Source organism: Eulemur rufifrons, chromosome 30 (assembly GCF_041146395.1).
Source record: "Eulemur rufifrons isolate Redbay chromosome 30, OSU_ERuf_1, whole genome shotgun sequence".
Lineage (NCBI taxonomy): Eukaryota > Metazoa > Chordata > Mammalia > Primates > Lemuridae > Eulemur > Eulemur rufifrons.
The window spans coordinates 126,609,518-126,627,607 of NC_091012.1; the positions used below are offsets into that span (position 1 = coordinate 126,609,518).

Below are 18,090 nucleotides of genomic sequence, written 5' to 3' on the forward strand. Positions count from 1 at the left end.
GGCACTTTGACTTTCCGTGTTCATAACCACTATACCAAACTGCCTCTCAAACCTTCTCTTTCACATCTTGACTTGGAATATTTACCAAACACATGGAATTACTCAGGTTCTCCTGCTAAGGTACTTTCTGCCCTAGGTGATGCTCTTCTTAATAGTAACAGTTCTTATATTGATCCACAAAGCTACCATTTATAGTGAGCCTACTATGCACCAGAGATTATGCTAGGTCCTTTTACATTTATATAATCTCATGTAATCTTCCCAACAATACTAAGACTTGGTTATTATTTCCAGTATCCAGATAACCAAAGAGAAACTAGCTGAAGTTAAGTAACCTGTACTACATCAAACAACTAGTAAGTGGAACAGGCAGAATTCAAACTCAGGCCTGTGACTCCAGAGCCTGTGCTCTGAACCATTTGACAACGTGGCCTCCCCTCTGCTCTTCTCCTTCCCAACAGCTCTGGTAAGGCAGCCCCCAGCAAGTCTCCACCCTGCCTCCTCTGATTGCAGGCAGTTTCCTGAGCCAAAATTTCAGTGCTGGCTCTGACACTCTGTGTGGCAGTGAGGAGATCACTTAACTTATTTAAGGCTCTGCATCCTTTTCTGCAAAATGGGGATAAACAACATCTACTTCACAGAATCACTACGGGAATTAAGAGATGATGTACGTGAATGCATCAAGTGCTTCAGTATTTTTAATTACCATAATAAAAATGGGATTTTTCAGCATCATCAAAACAGTGTATAATAAAATAGGCTGGCTGAGTTTTAGGATACTGTGAAGCATAATTACTTTCTTCTAGAGCAACTGGATCAATAGTTTGGGATGCTATATCTTGGAGTCCAATGGAGAAAGTTTCTAATTAAAGCTTTCTCTCACTTTAGAATGGTCTTATAAAATTCTGATGCTCATCTACAAAGCTAGGATTGCTTTCAGGCATGCCAGTTGTTGAAGCACAATTTCAGGAAAGAGCTATACCTCAAAACCATAGTTATTTAATACATTGACTGCCACACTAGAAAAAAAAAAAAACTTTTTCCTTGGGGCCATGGTGTTTTATTAAGAAAATAGAATAAAACCTTTGAAAACAAAACAATCCTTTCTAATTTAATGAAAAATTTAATAAAAAACAAAATTTATTGACTGCTATTCATTTAACCCACATTTTTAGAATAAATTTGTCAATATTAATTGTAACAATAAGAACATCAAGTAAGATTTTCACAAACCAACTGCAGGTTTTGCCCAGGTTTTATGTCACAAAACCCGGGGCCCAAAACTAGTGTGAGTTAAATACAACTCACATGGTAGTTAATGTGTTAAAGAACTTCAAAAGACTACTTTTTTTGAGAAAACCTAGTGAATGGTAAAAACAGGGCTTTTTTTGTAAGGAAGAAAAATGCTTTGTCAGAACCATTTGTAGGAAAGGAAATAACAGTGGTTGTGTTTAGAAAAGTTTGTAATTAATAGAACTACTGGAAAATACTTGTCCCAAAATATTGGAATAAAAAAGAATTATTACTATTTCTCATCAGTAACTCACTGCAAATATATAGTCCAACTCATAATAAATTATAGAGTCATATGTATATGCACTTAATTTGCCAAAACACTCATAAAGTTTAATGAAGTTAACTCCCAGCGGGCAGATTTATTACTATTCATTTAATATGAATGAAGCAAATAAAAAGTATTTAACAACAAACATGATGCATTCACCATTAGAACATGCCCACTAATTGTAAAACACTCAATTTCCTTAATTCTTTCTTTTACGATCAAATTAGGCCAAATCCAAGTCCATTTACTTTATGGTACCCACTCAGCTATGCATTCTTTCTGACACTTCCTTTATTTTGAATCTGCTCTAAATCTTGTGACATGTCTGGCATATTCATGCTCATATCTAGCCAAGCAATTTATCAAAAGTTGGTGCTTTCTGGCACCACTAGGCTTAATTGCTTAGACTTGGGTTAGTTGAAAGGCACAAGGCCAGCAAAACTTGCCAGATGAAAAAATACAGTAAATTTAGCACTTACTGCCTTGAGGTCTTCATTAACATGAGTATCATTCATTATAAACTCAGGATAGCCAACTTTTGCCAAAACAGCTCTTGCCTATAAAAAGGAAAAAGAAAAATGATGTCAGAGTTTCAGCACTTAAATCATTAATAATCACAGGATGGAAGAATGCAATCCTCATCTGAAAACTCCATTTACTGAATATCTACTATATGCAAGCCACTGCGAAGAGGAAAAAAAAAAAGTTAGTCCCTGCCCTCAATATACTAAAAATGTGGTAAATGTACCAAATAATTACCTAGCACAAAGTAAACAAAATAAAAATGTTAATAGAAATAGACAATGTTGTTCTCAAAGTCCAGAGCAAAGACATTCTTCATGGGGAAAATGTTTAATGAAGAAGATGACCAAATTGAGTCGTAAAGAATGGTTAGGATTTCAAAATGTGGAGCTGAGAGAAAGAACATTTCAGGAGAGGATACAGGGGCAAAGACAGGGAAGAAAAACTATTTGTGAACCATACATCTGATAAGGGGTTAATATCCAAAATATATTTTAAAAACTCAACTCATAGCAAGAAAACAAATAACCCAAATGAAAAATGGCACAAGGATGTGAAAAGACATTTCTCAAAAGAAGACAGACAAATGGCCAACAGGTATATTAAAAAATGCTCAGCATTATTACTAATCATCAGGGAAATGAAAAGTTAAACCACTTTGAGATATCACTTCACATCTGCTAGGATGGCTGTTATCAACAAGAGAAGAGATAAGTTTTGGGGAGGGTGTGGAGAAAAAAGGGAATCCTTGCACACTGTTGGTGGCAATGTAAATCGATACGATCACTATGGAAAATATCATGGAGTTTCCTCAAAAAATTAAAAGTAGAACTACCATATGATCCAGTAATCCCACTTCTGGGACTATTCATTCCCTATATGCACCAAAACACAGAGGATAATTAGTACCTTTGTCTATCAAAAGGATGGTTATGACATTATGACTTATCTTAAATTCTAGACCTTTGTGTGTATATATCCAAATGAAATGAAATCAATATGTTGCAGATATATCAGCACCTCCATGTTCACTGAAACACTATTCAAAATAGCCAAGATATGGAATCAACCTAAGTGTCTATAAATGGATGAATGGATTTTTTTAAATGTGGTATGTATATACACAATGGAATAATATTCAGCTTTATAAAGAAGGAAATCCTGTCATTTGTGACAACATGGATGAACCTGAAGGAATTATGCTACGTGAAATAAGCCAGGCACAGAAAGACAAATACCACATGATCTCACTCATATGTGGAACCTATAAAAGTCAAACTCATAGAAGCAGAAAGTATTAATAGAATGGTGGTTATCATGAGCCAGGGATTGCGGTTGGGGTTAGGAGAGGTTGATAAAAGGATACAAAATTTCAGTTAGATGGGAGGAATAGTTCAGAATATTTTTGCACAACATGGTTACTATAGTTAATAACAAAGTATTGTATACTTGAAGATAGCTAAGAGAGTAGATTTTAAATGTTCTTACCACAAAAAAATCATAAATTGTGAGGTAATGGATATGTTAATTAGCTTGATTTACCCATTCTACAATGTATACATATATCAAAACATCATATTGTACAACATAAATACGTACAAAATTTTGTCAGTTTAAATAAATAAAAATGAAAGAATACAGGGAGACAGGAAACACATGGCATATTTGAGAGATGGTTAGTAATTTGATGAAGCCAGACCATAAATACACAAAAGTGAAGAGCAGAAGATAATGCAGGAAAATTGGCTTGGGTCAGATCACAGAGACTCCTGAATGCCATGCTAACGAGTCTATATTTTATTTTATAGCTAAGAGAGAGCTAAATATCTTTAGCAGGGAGGTAAAAGGAGATGAGTCATGCTTCAGGAAAATTATCCTTGCAACATTGTGAATGATAGCCAAGATGCCAGAAAAATTGGAGGTTAGGGTCTACAATAATTTACGATAAGTCATGGCCGGGCATGGTGGCTCATGCCTGTAATCCTAGCACTCTGGGAGGCCAAGGCAGGAGGATCGCTTCAAGTCAGGAGTTCAAGACCAGCCTGAGCAAGAGCAAGACCCTGTCTCTACTAAAAATAGAAAGAAATTAGCCAGGCAACTAAAAGTATAAAAAAATTAGCCAGGCATGGTGGCACGTGCCTGTAGTCCCAGCTACTCGGGAGGCTGAGGCCAGAGGATCACTTGAGCCCAGGAGTTTGAGGTTGCTGTGAACTAGGCTGATGCCATGGCACTCTAGCCCAGGTGACAGAGCAAGACTCTGTCTCAAAAAAAAAAAAAAAAAAAAAAGATAAATCATAATGTCATAACCATCCTTTTGATAGATAAAAGTACTAATTATCCTCTGTGTTTTGCAGCATATAGGGAATTAATAAAGGCAAAATCACCTTAGGTACATATAAAGAGCCTCTAGAGCAGAGATTAGCAAACTATGACCCCTGGGCCAAATCCAGTCACCCTTTCCCACCTGTTTTATAAATAAAGTTTTATTGCAACACAGCCACACTCATTCATTTATCTATTATCTATGGCTGCTTTTGTCTACAACTGTGGAGTTGAGTAATTGGGACCAAAACCCGGTGGCCCACAAAGCCTCAAATAGTTTGTCTGGCTATCTATCTATCTATTTATTTATCTATTTATTGAGACACAGTCTCACTCTGTTGCCCGGGCTAGAGTGCCGTGGCATCAGCCTAGCTCACAGCAACCTCAAACTCCTGGGCTCAAGTGATCCTCCTGCCTCAGCCACCCAAGTAGCTGGGACTACAGGCATGTGCTACCATGCCCGGCTAATTTTTCATATATATATATATATGTCTGGCCCTTTGTCAACCCTTACTTTAGAGAAACTTTACAGTTCTATGTGAATATCTCTCTCTTCTCTCCCCAGATTCTGGGTTTCACAAAAGCAAAAGAGAAGCTTACAAGTACATTCTAACTATATTCTCAGGGCTCTGACCAGATCCCCTAGGATTCCTTTTATCATTTTTGTACATCCCTCCCCAGCATCTATGTTCTTTTCTTTTCTAAGGGCCAGCACCTGAGACTCTTTGAAGGCCTGCCCTAGGGCGACTAAAGCTCCTTGCCTGTGCTCAAAAACAGCTAGCTCCTGGGAATTTATTTGCCTTCTGCCCAATCTACCTCCACCTCCACCCAGACAACCCTTAGCCAATAACTGACTGTAGCAAGAGTATGAAAGCCTTTGCCTCAATTCAGGACAAACTCTGAGGTATAATTTGCACTTCCAGAGTTCCTTGCTGGATAGAACTAGTGCTGAGATGTCCCCTGAAATCACACTTTTGCCTGCCTCTTGCCCCTCCCTGTCTTGCTTCTCCCACTCCCATGCTGGTGTTTCTTGGGAGTATTTGCTTAATTAATCACCTGCACAGGAATCCTTATCCCCAGATCTGCCTCCAGATGACCCAACAGAAGACCCAGGCAACCCCAAACACGTTGCTTTTTTTCCAGCAAAGCAGCAAAGCAAAACCAGTGACCTTTACACACTGCTCTTGGTAAGAAGTTTTTTCCTTTAGTCCCTTTCGATTTTCCTCAAGAAATAAATAGAATAAGATAGTACATTTTCCTTATCTTCCTTGAGAAAATTCAAATATTAAATATCAGCAGAAACGTGAAACTCAGGACTCTGAGAGGATTTTACAAGTGTTGTAGGACACAATCATAATGGGTTTTGCTGTTCCAGAGACTCAAATATAGCACAGATCAAATTATGCCTTCAAAACCCTGTGAGTTACACACACTAAAAGCCTGGTATGACCCAGATAGCAGATAACTAGAGGTTACAACTCTCCACCCAATACCAAATGACATGTCATATGTCTATAGGTTACCTTGTTCTGAAATTATTATTTCCTTCATTGTATTTAATTTCTCACTGTATTTTATCAGCTCACCATAAGTCAGTCATATGCATAACTATAGCAAATAAAGAGCTCTGGATAGTTTCCCAAAAACAAAACAAAAAAATGAAAAGAAAAGAAAGAAATATATAAGCTGAGTCATCCACAATTGTTTTCTGAAAACTAGTCTTTCTAGCGCATGCTGGTGAATTATGCATTGTTTTTCAAACCTCATGCTCTGGGACCCCCCACCACCACCACTGCACTACAGAGCCTCACAGAATATATTACCTTCTGCACCATATACGCAGGTCATTGAAATCTTTTTTATTATTTATTTAGCAGCACTGTGACATGAAGAGAATTAGTACAGAGATACAAAGAATTCCTCTTTACCTCCCAAGGATTCATAGCTAGAATGAATAATACTCGTAGCAACATTCCAACATCTGAATAGAATGCTCTTCCTCCCCAAAATTTCTACTCAGACTCAAATGCTTCTTCTTCCAGAGAGTCTGCTGTCAATGCCACATCATCCCATCCTACCTTATTCTACATTCTTCCCTGAGAAGCTTCAGAACTATTAATACATCTCACAATAGCCCATGGAGCATGGCTCCAGGTTAGACTGCCAATGAGAACTACTCCGAAGGTAGAAGAGAAGGCGACACCATGTATTTGTTGTTGGTAACCATAGGCAGGCACATGGCCATCTGCAGAAAGCAGACACAGCACTTTGCCAGCAACTTCCAGGCATTCTTCTGAGAAGATCTCACTGGTGTAGAGATCATTGGCCAGCTCTGCCTTTCACTCCCCAACCCTCTGAATGGTTGCATTAGCCTCCAATTCCCTGTATTAAATATCTTCCCACTTAATATACTTAGAAAATCATCTGTTTTCCTGAATGAACCCTAAGGCAAATAGTGATCACATCACTTTTTAACTTTCTCAGAATGGGAGAGGTGAAGCACCAATAGTTTGATGGCTTGAAAGGCAGGTCAAAATCAATATCAGTGAGGCAGGTCTAAAATTGATTATTCCATTGGTTATGTGGACAACAAGGAAAGGCAAGTTCCACTGCAAATGCTGAGGGAACAGTGATATGAATATTTAACAGATTGTATATCATATCCTGCAAAAAAATATTTCCTAGGCTGTTTGTGGCTGAACAAAAACTCCAGAGTTTTCCATAACATGTATTCATATACACATCTGAAGAGGAGCTGTCCTTGGCAACTAGACATCTTTTCTCAATGGAGGAGGCTCAAGTAGCTGCTTATCTTCACTACCTTTATGACCTTGGGCAAAGTACTTGACTTTTCTGAAGCAAACATTGCCTATTGTCTATCCAGTATTTGTTATCCCTTTCTTCTTCTTTACTATCAGGCCCCAATTCTGTTCAGGATGACAGTGGAACCAACAAAAAATAGCTGTTTCTCAGCTTGTTTTACAACTGGAGTCGGCTATGGGGTGAGATTCGAGCCAATGACATATAACTGAAAGTCCTTGTTGTACTTCCAAGAATCCATTTTAAAAGAGGACAGACTCACTGGCATGTGCTTTCTGCCTTTAATCCAGGGTTTCTCAACCTCAAAACTATTGACATTTTGGGAGATAATTCTTGTTGTGGGCATTGTCCTATATATTGTAGGAAGTTTAGCAGTATTTTGGCTTCTACACATTGGATACCAGTAGCAACTCCCCCCCAACAAGTTGTGACAACCAAAAATGCCTCCATATATTGCCAAATGTCCCCTGGGGCAAAAATCACCCCCAGTTGACAACCACTGCCTTAGCCTTTCCTCTTGTTCCTTTCTGGAATGCCGATGTAATTCCAGAGGTAAAGCAGCCATTTTGTAACCACAGGGCAATAAATATGAGGAAGAAACCTACATGCTATAGATGGTGGGATGAAAAGCTGATGGCATCTGGAGCCCACCATTTTAGGACTGGACTGCCCCACTTCCCCTTCATGACATGAGGCAAATAAACCCCTTATTTGTTTGAGGCATTATGTGTCATACTTCCATTAGCTATAGCCTAATGGAATCCTAACACACTGTCATCAGATGTAGTTTGAGAAAAAAATTAGTACCTTTTTCATAGCGTTGGCTGTAAGAGTTTAGAATGACATTGCATATAAAATACTTTTTTATCCCTTGGTCCAGAGTGCTTGATGAATAAATGTTAGTTGTAGACTACACAGAGAAAGTAGAAACATGACTTCTTCCAAGGATTTGGAGTAAATGTTATGTGCCTGTTTGGAGGATCTTTCAGGGGAGTCCAGGCCAGATTACAACCTCAACCAAATACCTGAAGGCTCTTGTAAAATAATGTCACTCTCTTTAGTCATAGGTCCAGTTTCAGAAGGCCACAATTTTGGTGAGAGAGAAACCAATGAGAGAAAAAGTGTTGAGAGAGAAAGGCTATTGAGACAACCATGTGATCAATGGGAGACAGATGTACCCACAAGCTTCTTAGAGCATGGTGGAAGATTTCCCTAGCAAAGCCAGACTGTGCACATGAGCTAGAAGAATTCAGGCTATTCACAACTCCCCCAAAAGTTGAAGGATTCTTTTGAGGGCTACTATTTGCACACCTCTGAAATGGACACTATGAAATCTAACCCTAAAAAAGACAAAAGATAAAGGTTGTCTTTAGCATTCACCATCTTGGTTTCTGCCTTCTTCCCTTTCTCATTCCTGTATCTGTTCCTCCCAACAGCCAGCAGGCTCTGTGTGTTCATTTCCCTTGCTATCCCATCATACCCAAATTGGCCTTTCCTTGGCAATGCACTGTGCTCCAGAGTCATCTCTTCCTTCCCTCCTCATCCATCAAAACTATTATTCCTTCAAGAGAGCTAATCCATTCGCTGTCATTGGGGCTTCAAACTAATTTATGATAAAATGTGAGTGACTAATAGCAATCTAATGTATTAACTCTAGAGAAATACCTGTATTTAAAAGAGTAGTTTATTATCCAAAGGGATAGATCCAATTATAAGGGAGGTTTTCCTAGCTGAGAGAACCTTCTTTCTGAAACTATTCAAATTAAGTCAATGGGCTATTCCACTTAATCACCATTGTGTTTTCCACATGGAACACAATGGCAGGCATATAGCAAGTAATCAATGCTCAACAATGCTCAATAAATATTGATACATGTAGTGACTAATTTAGTTGATAAACCCACTCTGATCAATGTCATCAATAGTATCAGAAAATATAAAAATCTATATTTTATATTTGACTTTTAAATATAAAAGGCCTAACATAAGATCATGAACATCATTCAGTGCCTTTCACATCAAGGTACATTTCCATATTAACTAATCTTACCACAGGAGAAAAAAATAGAGGGGAAAAAAGAGAGAGCCTTCGTGAGAACCTAGAAATCTTCTGGAAAATGGAGCAAGGTGTAAAATCCATTGCAGTTAATTCTCAATGACAAACAAAACTATATGTTTTAATATAAGCTATTTCAATCAATCAACAAATACTTATTGAGCATGCAATCTAGGCTGAAGAATTTCCTTAGTGCTAAAGGAACATACAAACATATAATATGGTCCATGGCCTCACTGCATTTTTATTTTAAAAAGCTGAGGAAAAACATTCTATAAAAACTTGCCATCACCACTAATATATTATCAGTACCTTAATGATCTGAACCTCTCTGTTCCTCATTTTCTCATCTGTAGAATGTGGACACATTTAACTTCTAATACCAATAAAGTGAAATAGAGAGTTGAAAGAAATATTCAGATAGCAAAGGAATAAAGTAAGATTGCATTACCTAGATCAGGGGTTATCAAACTTTTCCTGCAAAGTGCCAGATAGTAAATATTTTAGCTTTTGTAGGCCATATGGTTTCTGCACAACTACTCAACTCTGCCACTGTACCTGGGAAAGTAGAGACAAGCTGGGACAATACATAAATGAATGGCTGTGGCTGTGTTCCAATAAAACTTTATTTATAGACACTGAAATTTGAATCTCATATAATTTTCATGTATTGTGATATATTCTCCTTTTGATTTTTTAAAACCATTTAAAAATGTAAAATCCTTGCTTAGCCTACGAACCATACAAAAACAGACAACATGCCAAATCTGGCCCAAGGGCCATAGCTTACTAGGCCAACATAGATAATTCAGTGAGGGTAGATTGTTCATTGAATTGCCTCAATTCACAGCTCAGAGGCTAGTACACAGTAAGTTCTTAACAATGCTGACCCATGCTCCACAGTGTGGTTCATGTGCATGTGTACACACGTGCATGCATGGCTTAGCTGTTGAGATTTTTATTTGCTTATGTTTTGCTCTTTGCTATTATTACCATGTACATGCAACAAATCTTAGTTGCTTGGGAGTTTATTCCTTGCCCTAAAGTCTTACTAATGGCTAAAGCTTTAAACATCACAATTAATTTCTATGGAGACTACAGAGGGTTCATAAAGTGAAGATTATTACTTTAAAAGAGAGAATAGCTATCGCAAATGAACTCAGAAAAACAAGGAACGTTGAAAACTTAATACACAACATGATTTAAACCCTCAAGTCACCCTCACCTTCCCAGAATTTTCCACAGGGTACACTACAACTTGATAATGCTAGTGGGAAGAACAGAACCAAACATAATTCTGCTTTATTTGGCTGTGAGCCCTGAAATGGCATATAATTTTTACACAGATGACCAAACTGATTTAAAGATTGGTTAGGTTAGGCCGGGCGCAGTGGCTCACGCCTATAATCCTAGCACTCTGGGAGGCTGAGGCGGGCGGATTGTTTGAGCTCAGGAGTTCGAGACCAGCCTGAGCAAGAGCGAGACCCCGTCTCTACTAAAAATAGAAAGAAATTATATGGACAGCTAAAAATATATATAGAAAAATGGGCCGGGCATAGTGGTGCATGCCTGTAGTCCCAGCTACTCGGGGGGCTGAGGCACGAGGATCGCTTGAGCCCAGGAGTTTGAGGTTGCTGTGAGCTAGGCTGACGCCACAGCACTCTAGCCCAGGCAACAAAGTGAGACTCTGTCTCAAAAAAAAGAAAAAAGAAAAGGAAAAAAAAAGAAAAAGAATAAAGATTGGTTAGGTTGACGGCTTTACTCCTGAATTTTTCAGGCCACTCAGTATTAAGCTATCTACAGAAAGCAAGAGGAAAAGCTCATTTGTTGTAATCCCTACTGACTTGGCTATTTGGGAAAGTCAGGCAAATTCTCAAATGTCTTGCATGTTTTACATCAAAGAGATCGTTTTAATCACTTAATTAAACAGCTTTGTGTTTTAGTCTACATGGTTAAGTCTCTTAGCATATTCTTTCTTTTTTATTAAGAAATGGAACGAACAACTGATCACTTCCCTTTCGCAAACAATTTATAGGGCAACTTTCTCAAGCTTGCAATGGCTTTGAAAGCTCCAGTCAGGCTTAACCACGCCAAGGCCTCATTTTCTCTGATGAGTTCTGTAATAACTATTAAACATCAATCAAAATTCTGAGCTTTAAGCTCCCGGAAGTTCAGGAGACTGTACATGAATTACACTATCCTTCAAAACAATGGCAGTTTCCATAATGCCAAACAAATGATTGACTAGCATAGATGCCTTAGCTGAAGATATAATCCTAAGCAGAGCTAATGGTATCGATGAAAATTAGCCTGGGGAACAGGCTTTAATATCCTTTGAGGCTATCAGGACCCCACAAATAATAACAATGCAGTTATCTGACAAATCAAATTTTATCCCCTTGATAAGAATGGCACTGATTTATTATGAGTCTTCAGAAACTTTAATTCTGCAAATTGCTTTTGGGTGTGGTCCACAAGCTGATGCATCATGCAGAGGTGGAGGATGGATAAGCGCCCCCACGAATCAGAGGGCTTTATAAATGAAAACCGCAGTTCTGATTTTGTAAGAACTGGGAGACGGGAATGCTCAGATTTCAGATTATTCATCCTTAACTCTGTGTGAGTAGTGCCCCAGTAGAGCAGACGATCCTCATTACTGTCTGATATGGACAACATTCTAGGAAGGCATGTTCCAAACTATAGACCAATACTGTCCATCCTCTCTCCTAAAATACCAACTCCATGTATCTTGGAGGCGAGCAGTTTCTCCAGTCTGCAAAAGGAACTACTCAGGCACAGGCAAATCTTAATTTTGTCATACTGGCACTAAATATTTCCCTGATGTCTCTATGATATTCCTCTCACTTGGGTGAGCTCTGTACCCCCAACAGAGTTAAAAAAATCAACATCTGAGTTTTCTTAATAAGTAGATGGAACAAGTAGTAGCAATAGAATTCAGAACCCAAAGCCACCCCTCATTAATCCATAAAGCAACACATCTATCCCCCTGAGAGTAGGGGCAATATTACCTTAAAAATAGAGGCAACCATCATTTATTTCCTTTAAAACTGAACAGGAGAGTGGCCAAATCATGTAACTTTCTAAATCAGTGTTTTTTATTAGCTTCAATTACATGTAGTAAACAGTTCACAAAGTTTTTGTGAATAGAACAGCTGCTAGACCTGCTCAATGCATATCCTAGGCCTCAATTAGCTAAATCCATTTGTCCACACATAGCCAAAGTTATAAAAGAGTAGAAACAATCCGATATCATAATTAGGATTTTATGTGAGCCAAAGTAAATTACATTTTGCTCCGTCTCACTCACAGGGCTGCACATCCGAGGTCAGCAAACTGCAGTCCATAGGCCCAAACCAGCCTACCACCTGCTTTTGTAAATAAAGTTTTATTGATCAGGATATGCTACTATGCCAAAGAATTATTTTGCGCTGAAGGCAACTGAGACTCAACAGAAGCTGGAAGAGGCTCTCTCTATATTCACCTTATCCACCTAAAAGCAGAGCCTTCCAAAAGGATTCAGCTGTCATAAATCATCCATTAAGGGAAGCTTCCTGTACCAGAAGAAAGACTCCTGTCACCAGAGATGAGAAACTGGTGCCAGGATGAGAACGTGCATAAACAGACCTTACTAAAACAAATCTCACTTTCCATTAGGTTCTCCCATATATTTCTCAGTCATTTCCCACCATTTATTGTCCCCTGAAGTACCGACCCCTCCCCTTCTTAAGACAGTATATAAGCCCCAAATTCTAAAAGCTTCTGTTGGGCTATGTTTTCTGCAAGCTCTCAAGTATATTAGTGAATAAATTTTGTCTTTATCTTGCTAATGTGTCTTTTGTCAGTTTAATTCACAGTCCCCCAAACACTAATCCTAAGAGGGTAGATGAAAAGTTTTTCCTCCCTGACAATAGCCACACTCATTTATTGTCTATGGCCACTTTTATGCTACAACAGCAGAGTTGAATAGTTGCAACAGAGACCACTAGCCTACACAAAGCCCAAAATGTTTACTATTTGGCTCTTTACAAAAAAGTTTGCCAACCCTTATCTACATAAGAGGTTCCCAAATTTTTCAGAACCAATAGTAAAGATAGCAAGGGAAAAATAACAAAGTGCGATAGTAAGTGCAAAGAAAAATAGCAAGGTGCAAAAATCAAGCTTTTCAGAAAGCTTCATCAACATACAAACACATGATTAAATAATAATTATTTAAACAATCATATAACTGTATAATCATATGTAACTATAATACATATTCCTATTTTGCTGAGGTAAATGAGTTTAAAATAGAGCCAATATACAAGTAATCACCAAAAATGGAAATAAATATCATGAAAAAAATCAATGTACTTTTGGGGGGAAAGAAAAAAATGCAAATTATTAAAAATCATTTTCAAATGTCAAGATTCAAAGGGCTTAGAAATGCACCTGCAATACCTAGGTCCTAACACCTAACATTTCTCAGAGAAATTTAATCAGCTGCTTAATCCTCCTCCAATTATTAAATTACTTATTTAAACAAGAGGCAAGTTGGAGATTAACTTAAATAAATATATACCCTTCTCTCATCAACAGTTCAATTGAGTGGGAATTGTCATCATTTTTCCCTTTAAGGTTTAGCTCTTATGTGAACAATTCTTTACCAACTAAAAGAAAACCTTCTGAGTAAACTCCCTCATAAGGTAGAGGGGAGAGATCAAATGAGAGAACTTGGTGAATTATTAAATTAGGCGAGTGGGAATTCTCATGTAGTTTTTCTAAAAGAGGGGGATGTCATAGGGCCAATGCTCATACATATTGCTTATTCCTTTGACATTGGCATCCTCTAGTTTAGGGCTTCTCAAAGCTTTGTCTTTGGACTGGCAGCATCAGTGTCACTTGGGAGCTTGTTAAAAATACAAATTGGGAGGCCCACCCTAGACCTATTAAGTCAGCGTGTCTCTGGACTGGGACCCAGGAATCTGCATTATGACAAACCTTACCATAAGTCAGGGTTTCTCAACCTTGGCACTATTGACATTTGAGGAAGACTCATTCTTATGTGTGGGGGACTGCCTTGTGCATTGCAGGATGTTTAGCAGCATCCCTCGCCTCTGCCCACTAAATGCCAGTAATACCCCTCCACAGTTGTGACCAAAAATATCTTCGGATATTGCCAAATGTCCCCTGGGGGTATAATATTGCCCTGGGTTGAGAAACACTGCTGTAAGGGATTTTCAAGCATGCTCAAGTTTGAGTGAGACACCCTCTGCTCTAGATTGTGGTACTTGCCAAGGCTTCTGAAAGCCCCCAACACGATATTATCCATTCATAAGAAGGGGAATTATCCACTCCTTCAATAATCCTTAGGGCTTTCACTAATAGTCACCACTACTGTGCTATTAGGAGCACTTTATGGAGAAAACACTGCCATCTTCCCTCCTACCGATTCTCGAAGGTGCCTCAGGCACTAGCAATTCAACCCTATTTCTGGCCAATGCCACCTAAATCCCAGAATGATAAGGGACAAAGAATAAATCAACAATTGGAAAATGCTTTGCAGCTGTAAGTCATGATATAAATATACCGCAACATCTCAGAGATGTTTAGATTAAAAGTTCTGATAACTTTTCTCTCAGTAACTTGGCAAAATGTGTTTTTAAGTACTTTCAGGCATCTAAAAAGCCACGTTAATACAATTACAGTTCACTGAAAAATTAGCATGAAATCTAGTTTGAAAGCTAAAATCAGTCATAGCAGGGTAATATTCTATTTAATTATAAAGATTAATTCAACCTTCATTTATTTGTGCATGTGTTTGGTCTTTTCATTTTTCATAGAATACCCGAGATTCAAATACCATCTGGTAGAATTGCCGTGCAAGTGTCAGTAGCATCTATTAGAGTCACAGATTTCATTTCCAAATAGAATTGATAAAAGGACAAAGGGAGGGTGAGAAAGGAAGGGGGTGGAGGAACAAGAATCAATTAAAAACTAAGGTTTTTCTACCAATCTGACAGGACTGTGTCCCTCTCCTCTGTTCCCTGCCATGCCACCTACACAAACTGTCCCAAATAGCAAGTCCTGTCATCCCCATCCCCATTTACTATATTTTCTGAAACAGCTAGGTGAACATTCAAGCAGTGTTGTGAATAACAGTGTGAACTCTATCAATTATGAATCATGCCCACCATGTCTTTCAAAATGTATGTTACATCTTCCTTAAAATTTGCCCTTAGTCACATGGTGATTAAGATTGACCACTTACTTCACTATAACATCTGTTCAATATTCAACCTTTTACTGAATGGTCAAATAAGAACCCCATCGTGGGAAACATCTTTTTAAATTTTTATTGAGTTATACAAAGTGCACAAACATTAAGTGTATAAATCAAATATGTTTTTAAACACACACACCCCTGGATTAGTAGATCTGAGACAAGATTTTAAAACTTTTAGAGCACCCAGAAGTCTCCCTTGGGTGCCTTTCCAGTCAATAATCCCTCCACCCCCAAGAGAACCACTATTCTGACCTCAATCTCTATAAATTAGTTTTGCCTGATCTTGAACTTCAAAAAAAGTGTGTACTCTTTTGTACGTGGCTTCGTTCATTCAATAGCACATCTGGGAAATTCATCCATGCTGTTGTGTGTAGCAGAAATGGAGACGTATTCCTGTCCTTCGGGAGTTCATAGTCAGTGGCATGTGGAGAATGGGAAGAAAAAGAAAGACCAGTAGAAGAAGGTAGAGAATAGGATGGGATGAGACGGGATGGGAGAGGATGGGAAAGGAAGGGCCTTGTGGAAAGGTTATTTTCAAAGAGGAAAGATCTCAGAGCTAAACAGAAACAGTACCAATAGAAATAAGATTTATTTATTATAACAAAGATAATGCTTTTTGTTGAACCCCTACCATGTACCAAGTACTGTGCTAAGTGCTTTATTTCATCATCAGATCTAAATCTTACCTCAACTCTACAATGTGGGTACAGATCATCCCTCATTTCACAGCTGATAAGCTGAGACTCAAAAAGGGGAAGTAACTCACTGCTCAAGTCACATAGGCAATAAAAGCCAAAACCAGCTTCTCACCCAGATTAATTTAGCCTTATTCTGACTTCAAAGTCCATGTTTTCCCAGCATACACTGTCTTTTGAGGGATGAAAAATAATATTCTAATGTATAAATAGTATTCATTTTTACAAATCCAAATGAACTGAATAATGTGTAAAGTACAAACCACCTCTCCATCAGTAACCATATTAAACATGCCAAGACAAATGATATTTTCAACTGTAAGAATGAAAAGACACATGCAGACATACTTATAAGCATACTTTTACGAAGTTCTCCATCCCTCCCTAAAAACCATATCACTAAGCTTTTGATTCTGGATACCAGTGGAACTAAACATTTAATGAGAGCCCCTGGCAGACTAAGACTTTGCCAAGAGGGGACGTCAAGGCCGGGCGCGGGGGCTCACGCCTGTAATCCTAGCACTCTGGGAGGCCGAGGTGGGCGGATCGTTTGAGCTCAGGAGTTCGAGACCAGCCTGAGCAAGAGCGAGACCCCATCTCTACTAAAAATAGAAAAGAAATTATATGGACAGCTAAAAATATACATAGAAAAAATTAGCCGGGCATGGTGGCACATGCCTGTAGTCCCAGCTACTCGGGAGGCTGAGACAGGAGGATCCCTTGAGCTCAGGAGTTTGAGGTTGCTGTGAGCTAGGCTGACGCCACGGCACTCACTCTAGCCTGGGCAACAGAGTGAGACTCTGTCTCAAAAAAAAAAAAAAAAAAAAAAAAAAAAAAAAGAGGGGACGTCAAAATGAAAAGGCAGGAAAGTACAAGAATAATGAGGGAGTGGAAAGGAGAGACAACAGACTATTTCCAGTCTTGAAATAGCAGAACATTTATTTTGAAGACTAGTCAAGGCACTAAGGTCAATTAGATGATGGTATCCGAGGGAATGGGGCCACAGGGAGAGAAGACTGTCAATCTCATGGAGGAAATCCACAGCCAAAACTACCTGAGAAATGGACTCTAGCATGAGCACCCCTGGCTGAAAGATTCCTGGCCCTCGTCCTTCCATTTCAGAAGAGGACTAGCACCTCTCCCTTAGGAATCCTAGCACTGTCACAAAGACTGATGAGGGTCAGTTTCAGTTTTGAACCAATTAAACACAAAACTTTCCTGAAGCTTAGGCCTCCCTAGCTTTGGGGTTTGAAATGCAGGAATAGCCATGAGCAGCAGACCAGGAACCTTGTGCCTGCCCCAGAAGCCCATGAGATGGGAACATAGCCCTTCTGAGCTATGAGTCCTTGGTTCCAAATTTGGGTCCCCCAAAACTCTGACAACTTGGTCCTGCATTATCTGTTTGTAAGAATATATTATCAGCAACACTTCACTCTCTGCTACCATAATAGCCATATCTACAGCATGACATATCTTAAGGTGAATTGCATGTGTCCAGGTGCCTCTCTGCTCTCTACCTCTCAGATAGCCAGAATGCCAGTCTCCATCCCCTCAGACTAAACTGCAGAGGTGAGTATCAGAACACAGGTCAAGGAAATGTGACCTGAAGCAACACTCTGCCTCCACAGTTCAGACCTGGCTATTTATTCTGAGATGTTCATGGGCCACATTTTAGAACAAATCTGAGCTCTGGTTTTTTGCGTTTTTTTTTTTAATTTTAGCTTATTATGGGGGTACAAAAGTTTAGGTTATATATATTGCCCATGCCCCCCCCATCCCCCTGAGTCAGAGCTTCAAGCGTGTCCATGATTCACCTCTGAAAAGGCAG

At 38.8% G+C, this 18,090-nt stretch overlaps 1 protein-coding gene across 2 annotated transcripts in view; it reads right to left on the minus strand.

Moving 5' to 3' along the window:
- PHEX (phosphate regulating endopeptidase X-linked) overlaps positions 1–18,090 on the minus strand; it is a 201,560-nt gene that overhangs the window by 64,051 nt on the left and 119,419 nt on the right. For both annotated transcript variants that reach the window (XM_069463593.1, XM_069463594.1), the window contains exon 13: positions 2,044–2,121. In XM_069463593.1, coding sequence (XP_069319694.1) covers positions 2,044–2,121 — 78 coding nt within the window. The remainder of the gene's footprint in view (positions 1–2,043; positions 2,122–18,090) is intronic.